At 40.8% G+C, this 23258-nt stretch overlaps 1 protein-coding gene across 1 annotated transcript in view; it reads right to left on the bottom strand.

The window, feature by feature from the left end:
* LOC308147408 (rho GTPase-activating protein 6-like) overlaps positions 1–21066 on the bottom strand; it is a 55046-nt gene extending 33980 nt beyond the window's left edge. Inside the window, exon 1 of the mRNA XM_080519539.1 lies at positions 20978–21066. Within this exon, the coding sequence (XP_080375665.1) occupies positions 20978–21019 (42 nt within the window). The 5' untranslated portion in view covers positions 21020–21066. The remainder of the gene's footprint in view (positions 1–20977) is intronic.
* Positions 21067–23258: the final 2192 nt, after the last annotated feature.

The raw sequence follows: 23258 nt of genomic DNA, 5'->3' as shown, positions 1-23258 counted from the left end.
CATATATGTACCTATATGCATATATAGGCACATATATGCACATATATGCAGCAGTTATGTGCATATATAGGCACATATATGCACATATATGCAGCAGTTATGTGCATATATGCAGCATTTATGTACATATATGCACATATATGCAGCATATATGCATATATGCACATATATGCTGCATTTATGTACATATATGCAGCATATATGTGCATATATGCTGCATATATGCATATATGCAGCATTTATGTGCATATATATTGTCATATATGCTGCATATAGGTGTCATATATGTGCATATATCCTCATATAGGTTCTTTCCATGTGGGTGCCCATTGGTGTAAATGGACGAAATGCAGGTTTGTGGTTTAACGGTTCATCTTGTTCCACGCGGACATTTGTAGCGAAGGTCCGACACGCCTGTTCTGTTGCTTCACATGAGTTCAGTGCAACAAGTAACCGAGTGAGCGCTTGTAAAATTCACACGGAACAGAAGTTGCGAAAGTTGAGAGGACGGTCCGTCCTGCTAGGTTTCCTCCCGGGAGTCACGATCCCACAACAACACTCTGCATGTGCCTGAGGTCGGCGCGGCAAAGCCTCCATTACGCGACGCTTGGCTAAGCGTACCTGTCAAAACAGCGTTTTGTTGTGACTCTCCGCCTCTCAATTACACAACGTACTTCCACAGCTGAGCATCTTGAGTCCATTTACCCACATGGAAAAAACCTATATGAGGATATATGCACATATATGAAACCTATATGCAGCATATATGCACGTAAATGCTGCATATATGTGCATATATGCATATATATGCCACATATAGGCAAACTTGAGGCACATATATGTGAATATACAGGCCATATAGGTCTCTTGTACTGCTTCTTTATTTCCACACATATATATATATATATATGTGTGGAAATATATCTCACTTTGACAACTGTCATATCAAGGCAATAACTAAGAACTGACTAAAAAACAATTACGCAAGAAGAACTTATGTATGTGCGAACACGTGAAATTGGTATCACATGTAATTGCCCACATGGAAAGAACCTATATAAACATATATGTTTTAATATAGGTTTTGAATATATGTGACATATATAAAATTGGCCGTTTTCCTATATTTTATGTACATATATGTATGTATATGCGCACATATACGTACATATATGTGTGCATATATGCACACCTATATGTGCGCATATATTCACACATATATGTGTGCATATATTCACACCTATATGTGTGCATATATGTACATATATGTGCATAAAATATAGGAAAACGGCCAATTTTATATATGTCACATATATTCAAAACCTATATCAAAACCTATATTAAAACATATATGTTTATATAGGTTCTTTCCATGTGGGTAGGTTTGCCGTCTGTTTGGGAATTCTGCGATCAGTCTATTTTAGTTTACTGTGATTACATTGCAGTCCTCTCCAGCTTGTGTCAAACGACCTAGCATTATTGCGACAATGAGCTCAAAGCACAAAAAAGTAAATATCAACTTTCTCTTCCGTTGTTGTATTTTTCTTTTTTTTTTTGCATTTAATGAGGCGTTTCTGGCTCGGTTTATTTTCTATTACAGAGTCGGAGGGAATGCAGATTCTCCAAAGCAGTTTTTAATGGCAGCTCTTTGATCATCTCTTTGATCCTCCCTCAAATCACTGAATCAGCGAAATATTTCATTCATTTTGTAGCACAGGAATCAAAGAAACTCAACTTTTGCACTTTTTGCACCAATACGTAATTTTTTTAATCTATCTATTCATTTAAGAATAAAACACTAATGTTTGAACGTTGTGGTTTTTTTGCATGAAGATTTACAAAAAATAAATACATTTTCATACGAAACAACCATCCACACACTGGATTGAATGACTGAAGCCATCTACTCATTTTGCAGCGCACACATTAGGGAACAATTTCAACAATTCAACAGGTTTGAATTTCTCTTTAAACACTAATTCATGCCGTTGTTGTATTTTTCTTTTTTCTTGTTTTTTGCATTTAATGAGGCGTTTCTGGCTCGGTCACAAGAATGAGCAACTCGGAGTGTGTTGCTCCAAATACCCTACCCTACCCTACCCTACCCCCCCCCCCCCCCCCCCCTCCGCCCTTCTCTAATTATTGGCAAGCACATCTAAAGCCCCGGGGCAGACTTCAAACATTTTAAGGACAGATTAATACGAACGGCCCCGCAGCAATAATGAGGCCGGACCTTGCAGACTTGCATAATGCTTACATAAGCCTGGAAAAGCAAAGCAAAGAAAAAAAAAACAGGTATTCTATCAACACTGGGGTTTGCGAGTAGAGGGAGATCGGGGCGAGTTTTATTTTCTGGTTTGTTTTATGAGTTTCAAGCATATGTGGTGTTGGTTTTAACCGGTATACCGATATTGCCCACATGGAAAGAACCTATATAAACATATATGTTTTAATATAGGTTTTGAATATAGGTTTTGAATATATGTGACATAGATAAAATTGGCCGTTTTCCTATATTTTATGTACATATAGGTACATATATGCACATATATGTACCCATATGCGCATATATGTACCTATATAGGTCCATATATGCACATATAGGTACATATATGCACGTATATGTGTGCATATATGTACCTATATGTTCTTGCATAATTGTTTTTTAGTTAGTTCTTAGTTATTGCCTTGATAATGTATGATAGTTGCCAAAGCGATATACATATATATATGTGTGTGTGTGTGTGTGTGGAAATAAAGAAGCAGTACAGGAGACCTATATGGCCTGTATATTCACATATATGCACCTAAATTTTGCCTATATGTGGCATATATATGCATGTATGCAGCATATATATTGTCATATATGTGCATATAAACTGCATATATGTTTCATATATGCGCATATATCCTCATATAGGTTCTTTCCATGTGGGTGTTAGGGAACCTTCACCACTGGATTAACTGTGAGGATGTGGGAGTTTGCAGATGATGTGTGAGTTTTTTTTACATTTGAATGTTTCGATGAGACAAATTAGCTGCTTCTCCTGGGACCGTGATAATAATACGATGATTGGTTGAATCCTATATAGAGAGTCTGAACAGCAGATGAGATTTTTTAATGTGAAGTTCTGAGGCTTTTCGGATTATTTATGTTTATTTCAATCTCGTCCCAGTGTTTTGGTTGACATCATTTCCTTTCATGTTCAGAAACAAGTGAAACAAGATTGTTAAACCTTTTGATTTTTTCTTTTGTCGTACGTGAAACGCTGTAAACATGACTCGATTCAGAACCAAACAGGAAAATCCAATTACAATGCAGCACATACTTTGAATGCCATCTTGGCACTGTGACATCTCCCGTGTGATGTCAACTTTTCAGAACCTCTACGCTGACATGTTGTACTCAGATAGAATGTTTGTGGACGCTCTTAAATGTGTCATCAGAAACAGGAAGTGGGGTGAAGGCGTTCAGGTGCTCCAGCGACTCGTTATTCCACTGGCGGTTCTACAAATAGACTTGATGTACTGATCCTGACATGTGTGGACACGCCCAGAGACGCTTGTCTGCTGATACACACCTGATCTGTATGAATGAATCAGGTGGAGAAAGCTGTGTTTAGTGTGTGTGTGTGTGTGTGGTACACCTGCCCGTCGTGTTAGCAATCAGGCCACACCCCTACTTTGCCTCGCAAATGATGAGTCTGTGTAGAGAAACTTGGGAACATTGCTGACGTGCGGGGTTTGTCAGATGTAAGGTCACGCTGCTGGACAAGCCGCACTGACTCTTCAGATTACAGAGCAGATTCTCCAAAGCAGTTTTTAATGGCAGCTCTTTGATCATCTCTTTGATCCTCCATCAAATCATTGAATCAGCGAAATATTTCATTCATTGTGTAGCACAGGAATCAAAGAAACTCAACTTTTGCACTTTTTGTACCAATACGTAATTTTTTTATCTATCTATTCATTTAAAGAAAACAAACCACTAATGTTTGAACGTTGTGGTTTTTTTGCATGAAGATTTAAAAAAAATCGGAATTCTCATACGAAACAATCAAAAATAATGCCATTTTTTTCATTTTAGTTTTACATATATAAAGGGCATTGTCATCATTAGTTCATATCTATCTTTAGGATATTTCTTTATCAAAGATTTTTTTTACTTATTTAATTACAAGTTTATTTATTTATTTTCCCGATTTAAAAAAAAATCAAACTAAGAAATCTTTGTATATCATTTATCTGAAGCATTTTAGTCTGTATTTTTAACAAATTTTTTTTGTCTTTTATTTGTACTTATTTTCTGTTTTATTCTTTATTTTTTAACATGTATTTAATACTTGGTTTTTGGTGAAATTTCATGAAATTTCATCAAATGTACCATAGAGACAAAGGCAGCAACAATAATCTGTAAAAAGTTGTGACAGAGGCATGCTGGGAAAGAAAAGACATTTGCTTACTATTCAACAGCTTATTTTCACTACTGAATACAAAAAGAGCACTTTAAAGAGGCGGAGTCTCTCAGGAAGACGAGATAAGCAGAAGTTTGAGGAGCATTTTCCAAATGCATCAAATGCTTTGTTCCAGCATCCACTCATGCGCACACACACACACACACACACACACACACACGCACACACACCACACACAAACAGGCTATTATGCACGTAATCACAAAAGCATACAAGTCAGTGAATTTCCTGCTCAGTGTCTCCGTCTCACCAGACCGGGAGGACAAGTTAATGAAGCTGGTTAATCATTGCTGAGTCAGCGTGGAGCGCCGTCCAGCTGGATGTAGGGAAAGTGTGGCATGGTGGCAGCCAAGTCGGTCCTTGACCTGCATGTGTGTGTGTGTGTTTGCACCAGGCCTTGGGAGTACACACTCCTGCAGCGTGCACGTGAATAAAAGGTGTCGTTCTGAATGCCGACACAAGCAATCCCTACTGGCAGTCGGAGTATTTAAGCATTTTGGATCCAAGAAGATAAGACGGCGTTCTGCTTGTGGGCGTAATTAGCATATTTGTTCACGCCTCGTCTTTGCGCGTCTCGATTTGTGACCTGATGCCGGAGCGAAAGCCTTTCGCACACAACAGGGTGCTCCGATTAAATGGGTGAATAAACACTGGCAGACAATTACTTCACACCCACATTGATTTAAAAAAAAACCAAAACAAAAAAACAAAGGCATTACACAAATGTTAAATTACAGGATTTTGTTTCTCTCTCGCTCTGGAGTCCATGCTTCTACAGCTTCCCCGAGTGGTTGGATCTGTCAATACCTCCCCAGTCACTCCACAAATGATTCGAATAGCCTAATATAATAAAGATCTTGGTGAATATTTGGCAAATAAAACAGCAGCTTTTCAAACTTATTGACTAGAAAGAGCATTTTATGTCATAAAATAACTACAATCTCAGCATAAAGTTAATTTTATTGATACTTTCTGGGATAATACAGTGAAATGTAAAAAAATTCTCCTTTAGCTGTTGCAGTATGGGTGTTTTTACAAAGTCACACTGACTTTGCAGCAAATTGTGTGAATGCTGAAGGCCGCCGCGCTATACCTCCTGCAATCTTTAACCAATTTAAACCATTCAAATATCAAAACATGCAGCTTGTTCTTGAAATGACTCTTATTTAGATGTGCGTGCTTTATATATCTTTAACCATTTCTGAATAAATCACCAAAAAACACACAAGAAATTGTCCCATACAAAGTGGATGAGAGAGGTACCTCATGGAGGTCAAAGCAGGAGACAATCTTTGATCTCAGCATCTCCATGGCAAAAGGTGCTGATCTCCTTCGCTCTGCTATGATTTCCAGCGGAGAAGTTGAGATCAAAGGAGATCAGCTTTATTCAACCTTCAGCATTCACAAAATCCAGTTTTCTTTGAAGTATTTACCGTTTACTAGTTTTTTAGGCCTGATTGGAGCCTCTTGTAGGGGCCCACATGCCTTATGCGTAACGCCTAGATTGATCTATTTTTGTCAAACAACTGTGGAAGTTTTTGACGTAAATGTCCCACAATGTCTTTGATCTAAAACTGCATCGACAGAGTTGCACCTTACGTAATGGCCCAACATTTTTGGAACTGGGGTAGAAGGGAAGCGTTACAGACAGTAGGTGAAAATGAACATGGAAATCCAATACACGTACAGCACATGGCGTGTCTGACTGTTTGTGTGTGTGTGTGTGTGTGTGTGTTTGCAATTAATCCGTCAATCAGTCGGAATAGCTGTGGACGGTCGTCCCATGGGTATTTGGTTCCCATCGAGCTCAATCGCAGTCTGAGGGCTCCTGCCATGGCAGTACCGTGAGAAGAGAGTCTCTCACACACACACACATGCACGTGCACACACACACACACACACACACACACACACACACACACACACACACACACACACACACACACACACACACACACACACACACACACACACACGCACGCACTAAAAATCCAAGCAACCACTCTCAGAGAAAAAGTGTGTCACTCCATCCATCTTCCACTGTCTGTGGAGGATGGATGGAGAAAACTAGATTTACCGATAAGATCTGGCATCTGTGCCAAAAATAAAATAGTTCTAATGAATCAGGCCTCAGACGTGTATTTCTTTTCCCGTCTTGAAGGAAACTCTGGATTGTACCTCGCAGGCACCCTCCAAAGGACTGCCGAGGACTGTGACGCTCAGCTGAAGTCTGAGATGATAAACAACCAAACCGATGACATCACAAAGCTTCAGATCACAGCCATCAAGCTTGGTAGACTTGTATTTTCTCCCAAGACCAAAAAACGCTTCCATGTAAATAGAGTACCGTAATTACTACTGTATAGAAGTCGCATCTACCAAATTTAAAAACATATATCTTTTAACATTTATAGGGAGAGACAGAACAACACTTTCATCTCTGTTGGCGAAGTATTTGATCAGTTCTTTGATGATTGCGATTCTGAGGAGGAAGATTTTCCTTTGAGGAAGACCAATAGTCAGGCATGGAGCTCGGAGTTACATGATGCACCCGAACGCATCACCCCCGTATCGTGGGCTTAATGCTTTTTGACCCGTAAAAATCCATACGTTAGTGGTGCCATTGTTTAAGCCGCAGGGTTCAAAGCGAGTGAAATAAGTAGAGGCGTATCGTCCGGAGATTGCGGTATCGTGCACGCGGGCGCATGTTGCAGGAAGCGATTCTGCCTCTGGCGTGCTCAGATAACGTCGCTCCAGAACCGCCGAACGCGCCACTTGCCTTCTTTTTCGCCGGGCCAGAGATTAAGTGCCGTCACTTAGCACCTCGGCCTTTATGGATGTAAGCGTGTGCCAGATTATACATTGAGCCTATTAGCCGGTTTGTTTTTCACGCCGGTGAGAATCACACCAGCTCCTACGTGCTTTTTTCCACCGTAACCGTCCAACACAGCAGGATCAGAATAAAACACTCTTTATTTACCACGAGGGAGCCAGAACCCCCCCCCCCCCCCCCCCCCCCCCCAATCCCCAAGTTAATCCTGCACGGCAGTTAAAGAGCAGGGATTAAAACATGCTAGCCCGCTCCTAAGAAGACAAGAACCATGGCAGAGTTCACTTTACAAGGCACATGGCAGCGGTTGCATGCGGTGACGTTCTCGCACGAGTCGCACATATGGCGGGAATATTGCACATGCGTGCTACATGTGAAGGTCTGGATGGGGGGGGGCGGGGGGAGGGGGGGGTCCACAGAAAGGGAGGCCTTTCCAACACATGCCACAAAGATGTTTAAAAAGTAACACGTGCTGCTTGGAGATGGATGAAGGTCGTGTGTGTGCAATGATCAAAGATCAAAGGTTCAGACAAGTGGTGTCCGGCAGTTTGCCTGATTGAAAAATAAGAATCTTCAATCTTAACTGGTCTGGATTGTTTGACCAGGCTGAGACAAAGGACATTTTGGCCTCCAGGCTTTTGTCAGAACTGGATCTGACTGTGGCCATGAAGCTACACACCACATATATCGGTGTATTTTATTCCATTTATCCTAAAATATAAAAAAAAAAACAAAGTGACCACACCCTGCCTTTGAACACTTTAATGGGTTCTTCCGAAAATCAAAATACATGCATGTTAGGTGATTTGGTGTCTAATAGATTTGGGATTCACTCCAGATCCCTGCAACAATAACCAAGACTGGGCTGAACAAGAAAGAAGATCAAAGAAGAACGATTCCAAAGTCAACAAAACCAAATTGGTCACTGGTGAAACATGTTATTGATGGGAATGACAAAGTAAGCTTCCCCCTGTACAGTATTATGTCTATTGATCTGTATATATATATATATATATATATATATACACATATATACACACGTAATCATGAATGGGAATTACATGAAAGGGACAAAAGGTTCACACTTTTTAAATCAAGACGATTTGAGCTTTCAATTCTAAACTCGGATTCAGATGGATGAAAAAACAAAGAATAGAAAATGAACTTAGTCAGTTTTTGCCAACGTTTTTTTGAAGGTTCCTGTTTTTGTATACATTTGGGAGAGTGGCTGCCGTCACGACACGTCTGGAATCTCTTCTATTTGCTCACGAATGTTGTTTGACTCATTGAAAACGACGAACCGCTCCGACAGTTTGGATCACACACTCAAACTGGTCCACGCAGGAGAGGGGTGAAGAAGGGGAGAAAAAAAACAAAACAACCCACTTCACAACTAATTAAAGCAACAATTTGAAAAAGCCTCGGCGTTGTTTCAGCCCAGGAAGTTTTAGCCAAGTGTAATTTCCTGCCGGGCCCAGGCCACACCCGCCCGTGCTTTGTTCTCCCTCTGCGACACGCTGGATGTGACGCCGCCGCTGTTGCGGGTCACCGCCGGGTCACCGCCGGTCCGTTATTGACTTCCTAGCGGAAAGACGGCCACCTTCAGCTGACTGGCTCGCGTGCCTGCGTGCCTTGGTGACGGCGGGCCGACGGTTCGCTTTGAAGTGCTAATCGGTGAAGACGGTAAATGACTTGGCGCCCCCCCCCCTCCCCCCCTACACACACAAATCCTTCCCTCCAGGTCTGCTCAGCATCGGCTAGATTAGGTGGGAAACCGCGTGGACAGAGCAGCTTTAACGAGGCTTAGCTGTCGAGGAACAAGTCCCGCTTTCATTTGATTTTTGCAGAAAATCGCTCAGCGTTTGCATAAGAGCTGCACTTTAACAACTACGTGTGCATGTGCAGTCGGAGCAGGGAGAACACAACCTCCAGCTATCAATCAACGCACTGTTTATGAGTAACTGTGAAACACCGAGGGGGCTCATTTAAAACAGCGACAGCTCCTCCGCCCCCCCCCCACCCCTTTTTTTAAATATAGTGCCTGAAAAACACCCCGAGCAAGAAAAACATTGATCAACCTGCTTTCTTCAGAAAACGGCCAAAATGTCCCACATATTCAGATTCAACTGAGACGTGTGAGATCCCAGTGTCTCCGGGTAAACGATATCAGCTTAATATCGTCGAATATTGCCGCGCGTGGCTCCGTTGTTTCCCCGACACATACCAATTTCGTTTTCATTTTCTGAGCGCTAGTCTCCCTACGCTGCCTTTTAAATCGGCAACGTTTGCTTCGCCAACAAATAGTTCTCGTGCCGAGTCCACTCGCACATCTACTACAGAGGCGATTCGTCTCGTTTACGCAGATGGAGTTGACTATATGCGCTATTTTCACACAAGAAAACGTTAATCTGAGGAAGCTGAGTCACCTGAGATCTGAATAAATGAAGACTATCTATGTAAGCCTGTTTGTTTCATAATGAAAAGTTCTCTTGTTTTTCTTGAAAAGACCTCAAAACATTGAGTTTTACAGCCGCGTGCACAGAAAAACACTTCCTAACGTGCCATTAAAGCCACAAAACACTGCCGTCAGTCATCAAAACCAGCCGATCCTTAACTTGCTTCACTTCAACCTCCCACTTGAAATCCTATTTCAGTGTTATTCCCCCCGCGAGGAGAGAGAGGGGGACAGGAAGGAGTGATACAGAAGAGGAGTGGAGGCATATCAATGAAGAGTAATTGGCTAGAGGGAAAATAGTGTGTGTGTGTGTGTGTTCGAAACACGCACTTCCACAACACACTCGCAGCTCCTCGCATTCCAGAGGCCGTCTTGAGGGCGGCTAATCCAGTCTTCGTGGAATCCCCCCCCTCCCCCCACCACCCCCCCCCACCCCCACCGTGTACGCACAAGCTCGCTAGTTAAATGCATGGGTGCACATTGAACACAGGCACATATTTGCATGCCGCGCACACGCCCACCCCAGGCATGCGCGCGGCGTCCCCGTAGCGCCAAATGCGTGTTATTCTTGTCACAACACTGGAACTCGCAGCTGCTTCGTCTAACAACTCTGGATTGTTTTTGATAGAGACGCGATTGTGCTGGGAATCTAACCGTCCACCTGTCGGGGTTGTGGAAAGCGTCGATCGCCATCACTGGGGGAAAAAAATGTAAAAAATAAAGTACCAGAGATCAGAGGTGACTCGTTCACCCACATGGAAAGAACCTATATGAGGATATATGCACATATATGAAACCTATATGCACATATATGACAATATATATGCTGTATATATGCACATACATGCTGCATATATGCACATATATGCTGCATATATGCACATATATGACAATATATGCTGCATATATGCACATATATGACAATATATATGACAATATATATGCTGCATATATGGAAAGTCCCACATGGACAGAACCTATATAAACATATATGTTTTAATATAGGTTTTGATATAGGTTTTGAATATATGTGACATATATAAAATTGGCCATTTTCCTATATTTTATGCACATATATGGACCTATATGCACAGATAGGTACATATTTATATATATATATATATATATATATATAGCTCAGGTGGCAAGGCAACGGACTGGTGCACGGGAGACCCTGGTTCGATTCCCGCTAGGGTCACTGAGCAAATAACAGCATCCAGTGTATCCAAACAACCTATATAAAGGTTAGGATACATGTGGCATATATAAAATTGGCCATTTTCCTATATTTTATGTACATATATGTGTGCATACATGGGCACATATAGGTGTGCATATATGCGCATATAGGTGTGCATATAGGTGTGCATATATGGGCACATATAGGTGTGCATATATGGGCACATATAGGTTTGCATATATTGGAACATATAGGTGTGCGTATATGCGCATATAGGTTTGGAATATATGTGACATATATAAAATTGGCCGTTTTCTTATATGTTATGTACATATATGTACATATGTGTGCATACATGCGCATATAGGTTTGGCATATATGTGACATATATAAAATTGGCCATTTTCCTATATGTTATATACATATATGTGTGCATATATGCGCACATATATGTACATATATGTACATATATGTACATAACATATAGGAAAACGGCCAATTTTATATATGTCACATATATGCCAAACCTATATCAGAACCTATATTAAAACATATATGTTTATATAGGTTCTTTCCATGTGGGCACACTCGTGTATTCATGTGATTACAGTCATTTTTTTTCCCAAGGGGTGGGTAAAACAAAACAATACCAGTCCATCCATTTGGGATTACAAACACTTAGTGTGGCACATCCAAAAACTGCTGCGTATGTTTGATAAAATTGAAAAGAAAAAGACAAAAATGACTTATTTATGAGTTGATTTTAGCTGAAATTATGAGAGGAAGATGACTCGTTATGCTTCGAAGAAGAGATGAACCTCCCAACATGTTGAAACGTCGCAAATGAATCACGCAGTACTACGGAATCACGTCAAAGTTACTCATGCGGGGGTCAGGGTTCATGTTTTCGTGAGTAGGCGTGAGTTAGTTTGGGACTGATTAAACAGGAGATTAGAAAATAGTCACTGTTCCCTATAACTCGTTAACGTGCATGTGTTCATATTGTGGGAGGAAACCAGAGTACAAGGAGAAAACCCTTGCATGGTCTGAGAATTTTACGAATATCGGCTCTGTACTTGGTACTAATACTCAAAAAGGTTGAAAAACACTGGACTAGAGGTTTCCGTTTCCAGAAGAAAATACAAGTGTGAATGCTGAAGGTTTAATAAAGCTGATCTCCGTGTCTCCAGTGCTGAGATCAAAGCAGATCAAAGGAGATCAGCGTCTGAAAATGATGCGATCAAAGATACTCTTCTGCTTCGATCTCCATGAGGTGCCTCTCCCATCCGCTTTGTATGGGACATTTTCTTTCTATTTTTTTTGGGTGATTTATTCAGAAAGTTTAAAAACATCAAAAGCACACAGCATCGCCATCATCTCATGAACAAGTGGCATGTTTTGATATTTGAGCGATTCGAATGGGTTAAAGATTGCGGGACATATAGCACAGCGGAAAAGAAGTCAGAATAATAGTAATACAAGATTTGGCTCACTAATGTGTGACGGCCTTCAGCATTCACATAGCAAGTAACGATAGTAGAGTTCATCTCATATCCGTTTTCCCAGAGGACACACACACATCTCGTCAGAGGAGAAACACCCGCTCGTCCTTTGACACCCGAAGAATCACCGAAGCAGCGAAAGACCCGACGCCCAACGTCGTTATTTGACCTTCGCGTTTCACGAAGCCTGCAGGAAGTGTTCCTCCGATCCCGCAAGTGTTACCCTGTCCTCATCGGACGGCTCGGCGTGACCCCGTTCCAGAGCTTTAACGGCTTCGGGTCGGTCTTGCTGAGGTCATCTGGAGAGCAACAGCTGTCTGAGGACATAAAGGCGGACTCATGTTTTGTTTTTTTTCAGTTTAGTTTTCTTCTGGGACGGTACAATCTGTTCCTGCTTTGTGCACACGGAAATTCTCCAAGACAGGCAAAAATCGATAGCTCCGCTTCGGTTCGTTACACTACTCTGCAGTTGGAGGCAGTCCTGGTCTTGTAAAATTCCCCCGGCATGATGTAAGAGGAGAGCTGTTCTCACAGTGGCGTGGCGATTGACATCACGCTCTCATGCTCCTGCACACAAACCGCCAGGAAACCCTTTTCTTCAGCCCGTTGACCGACTCGCTCTAAAACCGAGACGTCTCGGGACCAGAGCGAGAGCTAGGGGCCCGTAAATCAGCCGTCATTTTTCTTTTTCTTTTTTTTTCCCCCCTGGGACTCTGAAGCTGGGCGCCCGAGCAACATCTGCCTCAAGCGTGGGGTCGGATCCTGCCAGAAGCTTCGCCCCCTGCGCCGCTTCAAACCACGTCTCCATAAAAAGACAAGTCTGGAGTAGGGCGGGCTTCTAGCGGGATGTTGATAATAAAACAAGTGCCTTTCTCCTCGGCGCAGGAAAACCGCGGCGTTCCAGTGATAAGCTGGAAGTGACAGCAAGTAGAGGCTCCCCCCCCCCCCCCCCCCCCCCCACCCCCACCCCTCAGGCTTTGCAGTTTACACTGCGTTAATACCAGCGAGAGGAACCAGGTCAACAAATGTGGAACGAGTCAATGCATGCCGGACAGAAGGAGGTCAGCGGGACCGGGACGTGCAATGCAAAGCGATGTCATAATTTACCACATTCTTACAAAGGGAGTCGATTAAAACAAAAAAAAACAAAAAAAACGCACATGCAGAGGCTTCATTTAGAAGAAGAAGAAGCTTTATTTATATAGCACCTTTCACAGATAAAAAATCAGGGACGGAATAAAAACCAGTCACAGCCATGTTAACTAAAAGCTTGTCTGGACGGTCGTGTTTTCAGCTGCTTCTTAAAAGAGTCAACAGAGTCGGCGGCACGCAGCGACAAAGGAAGGTCGTTCCACAATCGAGGAGCGACGGCTTCAAAGGCCAAGTCTCCTCTGGATTTAAAGTGGGTCCGTGGGACAGTGAGGAGGTTCTGGCCCGAGAACCTAAGGGAGTGACCGGGGGAGTACCAGGGGCACAACAAGTCGGACACATATTTAGGTGCCTGACCTTGCAACGCTCTAAAAGTCAAAACTAAAATCTTGAAATCAATTCAAAATTTGCTGGGGAGCCGGTGCAGAGAATCTAAAATAGGAGTGATGTGAGATCTTCTGCTGGATCCTGTTAAAAGCCGCGCTGCAGCATTTTGGACCCTTTGAAGACGGTTCAAAGCAGATTTGTTAACACAAGTAAAAAGGGAGTTACAATAATCTAAACGAGACGAAATAAAAGCATGAATTACCATTTCAAGGTCAGAGTTGGATAAAATTGGCCTTAGCTTGGCGATGTTCCTCAAATGGAAAAAACAGTTTTTCACCAGACGTCTCGAATGGCTGTCGAGGGACAGAGACTGGTCGAACCAAACGCCGAGGTTTCTAACGCTCGACTGAATCGAGGAGCCCAGAGAACCAAGGTGGTTGACAATCAAAGGGATTTTTTTTTGCTCTGGAGCAATGATCAAAGTCTCAGTCTTTTTTGGATTGAGCTGAAGGCAGTTTTCACAGAGCCACAGCTTAACAGATGAAAGACAACGACACATCCATGAGTCTGACGTGTTCACCAACACAAGGAGACGCTTAGGAATAGGGATTTTAACCCGTGACAGCGACACCAAGGACAATCCAGTCGTTTCAATATCGCCCGTCGTATCAATCGCTTAAAATCTTTGCGTTCCGCACCGGGCCGTGAGCGCTCCGGCACGCTGGCTGCTATTTTCCAGTGCAGGGCCGTTTGCACAAGGAGGAGCAGGCGACTAAAACAAACACACCTCCTGCAGTAGAACAAGGTTTGCACATCAGCAAGAGGTAAGACGAGGAATTAGATGTTTGCTGTCGGCATAAATGAGAACCCGGCTCTTAAAGGTTTCGGTAAACAAGACAAATGGGGGGGTTGGATGGGGGGGTGGGGGGTGGGGGGGGGGGGGGGGGTGCTACCATGTCTGAATGACCCGAGGACAATAAAAGTTGGAGATGAAGTGCACTCCATCAATTCTTCAATGCTTCCTTTGTCCTGTTCCGGTCTGCCTCTCCACTTTCAACTGTCAGCGCTTTGTTCCTCCCGGTTTGTGGTTCCTCCAGATCTTATCGCCCTCCTTCTGCCCCCCCCACCCCTCGCTTTTACAACTCGTACCAATTTCTGGATATAAAACACGAATTGGGGGGCGCCTAGCGTTCCAGGATTAGCTCTTCCACTTCCTCCGCCGCTCGTTCCTCCAGAAACACAACGAAACTTGGTAAACGTAACCTACAGCTCCAACTGTAATGAAAGAGTAAATCCACAATGATATTCCACTTTAATCTGACGTTTGGTCGTGACTAAGTCGCCGCAAAAATCAGAAGTGCAAAGGGACGGATTTTCCAGATTTTCTGGAGACTTTTAATCTTCACAAGGTGAACCGACGTGGAAATTATGTGTTTTCATGTCAGAATTTTGGATTTTATTGAGCCGTAAACCCCCGACAAGCATAAGTAGTAGCCTTGAACCGACACGACAAAAGCGTCGACTCATTATAGCAACGTACACGGCAGCACAGATGTTGCAAACTGGAGATAAACACTCCACGGCGGATCGGTAATAGAAACATCCGACATGTCGTCTGACTCAAGGCGACACCTTGTGGTGTAAACTTGAATTGCAAGACTTAATGTGACGTAAACTGACACTTTTAACAATTAATTTGATCAGTTTTGTTTTTAATTGCTCGAAAGACACATGTTGGATCGAGTCACACTGTTTTAATGTGCAGCTGGATTTTAATGATCATGATGAAATTTTGAACATAAAACAATTTTTTAAAAAAGGATTTTGTTTACAGAAACACCTCAATTGCATTCAACTAAAATAGAAGAAAATGTTATGAAAACTCAAAATGTTTAAATTTGTATTATGTTGTTGCTTCAAACTATGAATGGTTTGAATATTCCGATAATGTGGACAAGATAGTTTGTCGTTATTTTAAAGGAAATAAAGGAAAAATTCACCCTATATCATTTAAGTACGATGCCAGACGTAGAAGCCCGTGTCCTGCGTCGTTAATTAGAAAACACGTAATAAATACAGTTTGAAACCAGCTCACTATAACCTCATTATGCCAAGAAACCACAACCGCCGAAAGCTTTGATGTCTTTAGGACATCAAAGGTGCTGAATCTCACTCGCGCTGACAAAAAGGTGCCGCCTGTGCCTCATTTCCCATAATCCCCCCCCACAGAATACCACATAAACCTCCACGCCGTGGAAGAAATTCCTTCAGAGATATGAGCTGAGTGATCCGTCCCAACCGCTCGCCGTTATCGCCGCGCGGCATCCCGGGGAGCGCGATCGCCTGACGTCAAGCCGACGCACCGCCGACCTTCCAGTGGGATTCAACGTTTACGCGCTGGCGACCGCGATGTTGCTGCTGCACATCTGCCCCCGCTCCACCTCGGTCCACTCCAGGTGTTTCCCCGCCATACCTCGCCACCGTGGCTATTTTGGCGGGAAAACCCCACGTTTCGTCGTCGTCTGAACTTTTTAGAAGAGATTGGTAGTTTACGGTTTTCTGCAGAGAAGTTGCAGGTTCACAATCAATTGATGCTGAAGAATTATTATGTTATTAATATTTTTTGGACCCTAAAGCGCTTCTAGACAGTTGAGAAACATTTAAGACCGAAGCTAACTTTACTTACCCGTAAGCTACTTGACTTTATCAAAGTTATTTACATAACAAACTCCACAAATTCACTTGAAAATAAAGTATTTTTTGAATTAGAGCCTATTAAGTGGCTCAACGATTCGCTTTTCAACTGATTTTCCTGCTTTTCTTGCTCTTTCGGTTCGTTCTTTGGGGTTCAAACAGCCAGATATGTAACATAGAGCGCAAAAAGGTATGCCTTATGATTTTTTTTATCAATGTTTAAAATTACATAAAATTCACATTCACAATATTCATATTCATACTTTATTTTCAAGTGAATTTGTGGAGTTTGTTATGTAAATAACTTTGATAAAGTCAACTAGCTTACGGATAAGTAAAGTTAGCTTCGGTCTTAAATGTTTCTCAACTGTTTAGAAGCGCTTTAGGGTCAAAAAATATGAATTTTGTGAATGTGAATTTTATGTAATTTTAAACATTGATGAAAAAAAATCACATGGCATACCTTTTTGAACCTCTATGTTACATATCTGGCTGTTTGAACCCCAAAGAATGAACCGAAAGAGCAAGAAAAGCAGGAAAATCAGTTGAAAAGCGAATCGTTGAGCCACTTAATAGGCTCTAATTCAAAAAATACTTTATTTTCAAGTGAATTTGTGGAGTTTGTTATGTAAATAACTTTGATAAAGTCAACTAGCTTACGGATAAGTAAAGTTAGCGTCGGTCTTAAATGTTTCTCAACTGTCTTGAAGCGCTTTAGGGTCCAAAAAAATATTAATAACATAATAATTCTTCTTCTTTTCTTGCTCTTTCGGTTCGTTCTTTGGGGTTCAAACAGCCAAAAATGTAAAACAGAGGCGCAAAAATTTTTTTCATCAATGTTTAAAATTACATAAAATTACATAAAATTCACATTCACAAAATTCATATTTTTTGACCCTAAAGCGCTTCAAAACAGTTGAGAAACATTTAAGACCGAAGCTAACTTTACTTATCCGTAAGCTAGTTGACTTTATCAAAGTTATTTACATAACAAACTCCACAAATTCACTTGAAAATAAAGTATTTTTGGAATTAGAGCCTATTAAGTGGCTAAACACTTCGCTTTTCAACTGATTTTCCTGCTTTTCTTGCTCTTTCGGTTCGTTCTTTGGGGTTCAAACCGCCAGAAATGTAAGACAGAGGCGCAAAAAGGTATGCAAAGTGATTTTTTTCATCAATGTTTAAAATTACATAAAATTCACATTCACAATATTCATATTCATACTTTATTTTCAAGTGAATTTGTGGAGTTTGTTATGTAAATAACTTTGATAAAGTCAAGTAGCTTACGGATAAGTAAAGTTAGCTTCGGTCTTAAATGTTTCTCAACTGTTTAGAAGCGCTTTAGGGTCAAAAAATATGAATTTTGTGAATGTGAATTTTATGTAATTTTAAACATGGATGAAAAAAATCACATGGCATACCTTTTTGAACCTCTATGTTACATATCTGGCTGTTTGAACCCCAAAGAATGAACCGAAAGAGCAAGAAAAACAGGAAAATCAGTTGAAAAGCGAATCGTTGAGCCACTTAATAGGCTCTAATTCGAAAAAGACTTTATTTTCAAGTGAATTTGTGGAGTTTGTTAAGTAAATAACTTTGATAAAGTCAACTAGCTTACGGATAAGTAAAGTTAGCTTCGGTCTTAAATGTTTCTCAACTGTTTAGAAGCGCTTTAGGGTCCAAAAAATATTAATAACATAATAATTCTTCTTCTTTTCTTGCTCTTTCGGTTCATTCTTTGGGGTTCAAACCGCCAAAAATGTAAGACAGAGGCGCAAAAAGGTATGCATGTGATTTTTTTCATCAATGTTTAAAATTACATAAAATTCACATTCACAATATTCATATTCATACTTTATTTTCAAGTGAATTTGTGGAGTTTGTTATGTAAATAACTTTGATAAAGTCAAGTAGCTTACGGATAAGTAAAGTTAGCGTCGGTCTTAAATGTTTCTCAACTGTTTTGAAGCGCTTTAGGGTCCAAAAAATATGAATTTTGTGAATGTGAATTTTATGTAATTTTATGTAATTTTAAACATTGATGAAAAAAATCACATGGCATACCTTTTTGCACCTCTGTTTTACATTTCTGGCTGTTTGAACCCCAAAGAACGAACCGAAAGAGCAAGAAAAGCAGGAAAATAAGTTGAAAAGCGAATCGTTGAGCCACTTAATAGGCTCTAATTCAAAAAATACTTTATTTTCAAGTGAATTTGTGGAGTTTGTTATGTAAATAACTTTGATAAAGTCAACTAGCTTACGGATAAGTAAAGTTAGCGTCGGTCTTAAATGTTTCTCAACTGTTTTGAAGCGCTTTAGGGTCCAAAAAAATATTAATAACATAATAATTCTTCTTCTTTTCTTGCTCTTTCGGTTCGTTCTTTGGGGTTCAAACCGCCAAAAATGTAAGACAGAGGCGCAAAAAGGTATGCATGTGATTTTTTTCATCAATGTTTAAAATTACATAAAATTACATAAAATTCACATTCACAAAATTCATATTTTTTGACCCTAAAGCGCTTCTAAACAGTTGAGAAACATTTAAGACCGAAGCTAACTTTACTTACCCGTAAGCTACTTGACTTTATCAAAGTTATTTACATAACAAACTCCACAAATTCACTTGAAAATAAAGTATTTTTTGAATTAGAGCCTATTAAGTGGCTAAACAATTCGCTTTTCAACTGATTTTCCTGCTTTTCTTGCTCTTTCGGTTCGTTCTTTGGGGTTCAAACAGCCAGAAATGTAAGACAGAGGCGCAAAAAAGTATCATCAATGTTTAAAATGACACAAAAACGATTTAATCGTGTCGATTCGCTGCAGGTGAAGCGAAGCAAGCCGCCCAAGAAGTCATCAGATGTTACCATAAAAATCTCCTAAGAACAAGAGGAAGAGCGTTAAAAGAAATAATAAGTCAAATAAATGAGCTTCAAAGCTAAATCACCTTATAGACGTAGCAACAAGCTAACCGAAGCGTTCACAACTACAAAAAGCAGATTGAAAACTAGACTATTTATGACGCTCACGTTAAAGTTATATCATATTATTTGCTCAAATATGAACAAATGAGCCCAAATTGAGTATCCTGAACTAGCAAGTCGCTCCTAGCAATAACTACTAGCTGTACTACCTGCTGTACTACCTCCATACACGTCGTACTTTCAGCAGAAACGCATCCAAAAATCCAGAGATCGACGCAAACCAACAGTTCTTCGACGTAACAACAGCGGCTGTTTGATGTCTGAGCGCTTTAACTTGTACCTCGGGCCTTATTTCAGAGGGAGACTCGTTCTTTTTAATGTAAATAAACACAACAAATCAGTATTATTAAATATTTTGCTCTTATCTGATGAGATGTCAGATCAGTGGGATCCGGCACTCTGAGGGCTTTGAGGAGGATTTTGCGCCAGACTTTCAACCAGAGAGGAACATTGGGAGTTGGACGGCGGGGGTGGGGGGGGGGGGGGGGGGGGGGGGGGCAATTTGGTCACTTCGCCGCCGCCTCATCAGATCATCCTGGGATGATTCCTTGGACAGGCGGCGGCCTTCGCGCCGCTACGGAGCAGTAATCCAGCACAGCCAACGAAAACCGTATTGTTTCCCAATTAAAGAATCGGAGGTCGAGGGCGAGTCGCCACGGGAGCTCTGCTCAGGAAGACGGTTCCTCCATGGGGGGGGGGGGGGGGTGGATGGATGATGTCTTTGTTGCACAAAACTTCCCCAACCTGCATCTTTCTAATCTACATGGGGGGTAAAAATATGCGAAATAGCCACGATGTGAGAAAGTGCTGAGGTTTTCTCGGTTCTCATGGGTCAGTGTGTTGTGTTGTGTTGTGTTGTGTTGTGTTGTGTTGTGTTGTGTTGTGCCTCCACCGGGGCCAGGCGGCTCTGAGGTGTAGAGTGTCAAACACAAACACCTGTGGCTCTTGCGCTTTCGCGCGCCAAGCTTACAGGGTTTTTTTTTCTGCGTAAAGGAAAAAAAAAACAAAAAAAACACCCAACTCTCGTTTCAAACCAGGAAACATGTGTGGTCTTGTGCGAACCACATGTCACTTAAAACGTTCCATCACAGGAAGCTTTTGCACGTCGAAGCCCCCTTTCTTTCTTTTTTTTCTTTTTTTTAAAACAAGCCAGTGTCACATTTCTCCTCACAGTCACACATGTTCCGTTTTATAAAATTGCACGATTCCTTTTTAATTGCATGTGTTAAAAAACAACAGCTTCACACGGAGGCTGCAAAGCTTCCGAATCGTCTTTTAATTCCCTCCGCGAGCACGACAAACACCATCAATTGCGCGCTCCAATAACTAGAAGCTCGGATCCGGTAATTAATTCCCCGCTGCTAATAAGTTTCATACTTACAAGATAGGAATTCTGCCTGTCGAGGAACACGGAGTCTCCCATCGTTTGGAATAAGTCTCCACATATAGGAAAACACGATATCCAAAAGAAGAAAAAGAAAAAATAGAGATGTATTTAAGCGTGTGAGCGCGTCGTGGAAATGAAAAAAGGGAATAAAAAAACAATCCCGCAGATCACTCCAGTGTTCTCCTTTTACATTCAAGGCAAAAAGAGAGAGAGAGAGAGCCTCCTTCAATAGTTGCAGGCTCTCCTCCGGTGAGAGGAGCGCGTCGGGAACGCGTCGGTGCCGGAGACGCCAGAGCGCGTCGTGCGTCTCGGATCCATAAGTTGCGCGCCGCGCGGCCGCCGCTGCTGGAAAACCCAAAAGACAAGGAGAGGCAGCGTTTGACGGCGAGCTCTCCCCGTCAAGTTAGGAGGGGCGAGAAGGAAGTGTCCATCCGGTGGGCTCTTTCAAAATGAAAGCCCCGAAGTGGACTCGACTGCGCAAAAACGCAACACGGCGGATATGACCGGCGTGCGTCACGCTGGTGTCTCAACGAGCCTGTCGTCACATATTTGATGGTTGATTTTATCATACAAATGTGGAATGTGTGACGTTTTCATCTCCGACCGTGCTATTTTATTGTTTTTATGCCTCTGTGAAGCACCTCGTGATTTTTATCTGTGAAAGGTGCTGTATAAATAAAGCTTCTTATTATTAGTATTATGTATTTTATTTGCATTTATTGATGATAAACTGTGAGGAAGCCTGTCAAATATTTCTCACTGCACGAATTTCTGAAATCTTATTGAATATCCCTCTCCCGCAGGGAAATGTGATGAATTGAACAATTATTTTTAAGTGAATTAAGCCCGACTGTTATTCATATTTGGCTAATATTAGGTAGTTTTGTTTTTTTCGAATCAAACATGTTGATATATGGTGAGTTTAAAGTGTCACATTTTACAAATACAGAAGAAGCACAAGTTTTCTGTGATTGTTGTTATTTACTAGTTTGGAGGGAATGAAGTAGAAGCAATGCTCAGAAAGGTTAATTTTCTTTAGAAAGTCAGTTCATTGTTGGAATTTAAACAGTGAAATCCAGTAAAACACGGTCTATGTATATGGTCCATTTAAAAAATGGTGTATATATATATATATATATATATATATGTGTATATATATATATATACACATATATATATATATATACACAAAAAGTTGTCTGTTACCCAATTTCCATGGCGACTGAGTCCTTATGTTTTCAAAAAGTTGCATTTTTTGCCAGTTTCCAAGGAAATGGATTTGAAAAAATTTACAAAAGTCGCATTTTTTGCCAGTTTCCAAGGAAATGGATTTGAAAAGATGTACAAAAGTTGCATTTTTTGCAAGTTTCCAAGTAAATGGATTTGAGAAGATGTACAAAAGTTGCATTTTTTGCCAGTTTCCAAGGAAATGGATTTGAAAAGATGTACAAAAGTTGCATTTTTTGCCAGTTTCCAAGGAAATGGATTTGAAAAAATTTACAAAAGTTGCATTTTTTGCCAGTTTCCAAGGAAATGGATTTTTAAAAATGTACAAAAGTTGCATTTTTTGCCAGTTTCCAAGGAAATGGATTTGAAAAAATGTACAAAAGTTGCATTTTTTACCAGTTTCCAAGTAAATGGATTTGAAAAAATGTACAAAAGTTGCATTTTTTGCCAGTTTCCAAGGAAATGGATTTGAAAAGATGTACAAAAGTCGAATTTTTTGCCAGTTTCCAAGGAAATGGATTTGAAAAAATTTACAAAAGTTGCATTTTTTGCCAGTTTCCAAGGAAATGGATTTGAAAAGATGTACAAAAGTTGCATTTTTTGCCAGTTTCCAAGGAAATGGATTTGAAAAGATGTACAAAAGTTGCATTTTTTGCAAGTTTCCAAGGAAATGGATTTGAAAAAATTTACAAAAGTCGCATTTTTTGCCAGTTTCCAAGGAAATGGATTTGAAAAAATTTACAAAAGTTGCATTTTTTGCCAGTTTCCAAGGAAATGGATGTGAAAAAATTTACAAAAGTTGCATTTTTTGCCAGTTTCCAAGGAAATGGATTTGAAAAGATGTACAAAAGTTGCATTTTTTGCCAGTTTCCAAGGAAATGGATTTGAAAAGATGTACAAAAGTTGCATTTTTTGCCAGTTTCCAAGGAAATGGATTTGAAAAGATGTACAAAAGTTGCATTTTTTGCCAGTTTCCAAGGAAATGGATTTGAAAAGATGTACAAAAGTTGCATTTTTTGCCAGTTTCCAAGGAAATGGATTTGAAAAG

Source organism: Blennius ocellaris (genome assembly GCF_963422515.1).
Source record: "Blennius ocellaris genome assembly, chromosome: 24".
Classification (NCBI taxonomy): domain Eukaryota; kingdom Metazoa; phylum Chordata; class Actinopteri; order Blenniiformes; family Blenniidae; genus Blennius; species Blennius ocellaris.
This window is presented reverse-complemented; position numbering and strand designations above follow the sequence as displayed.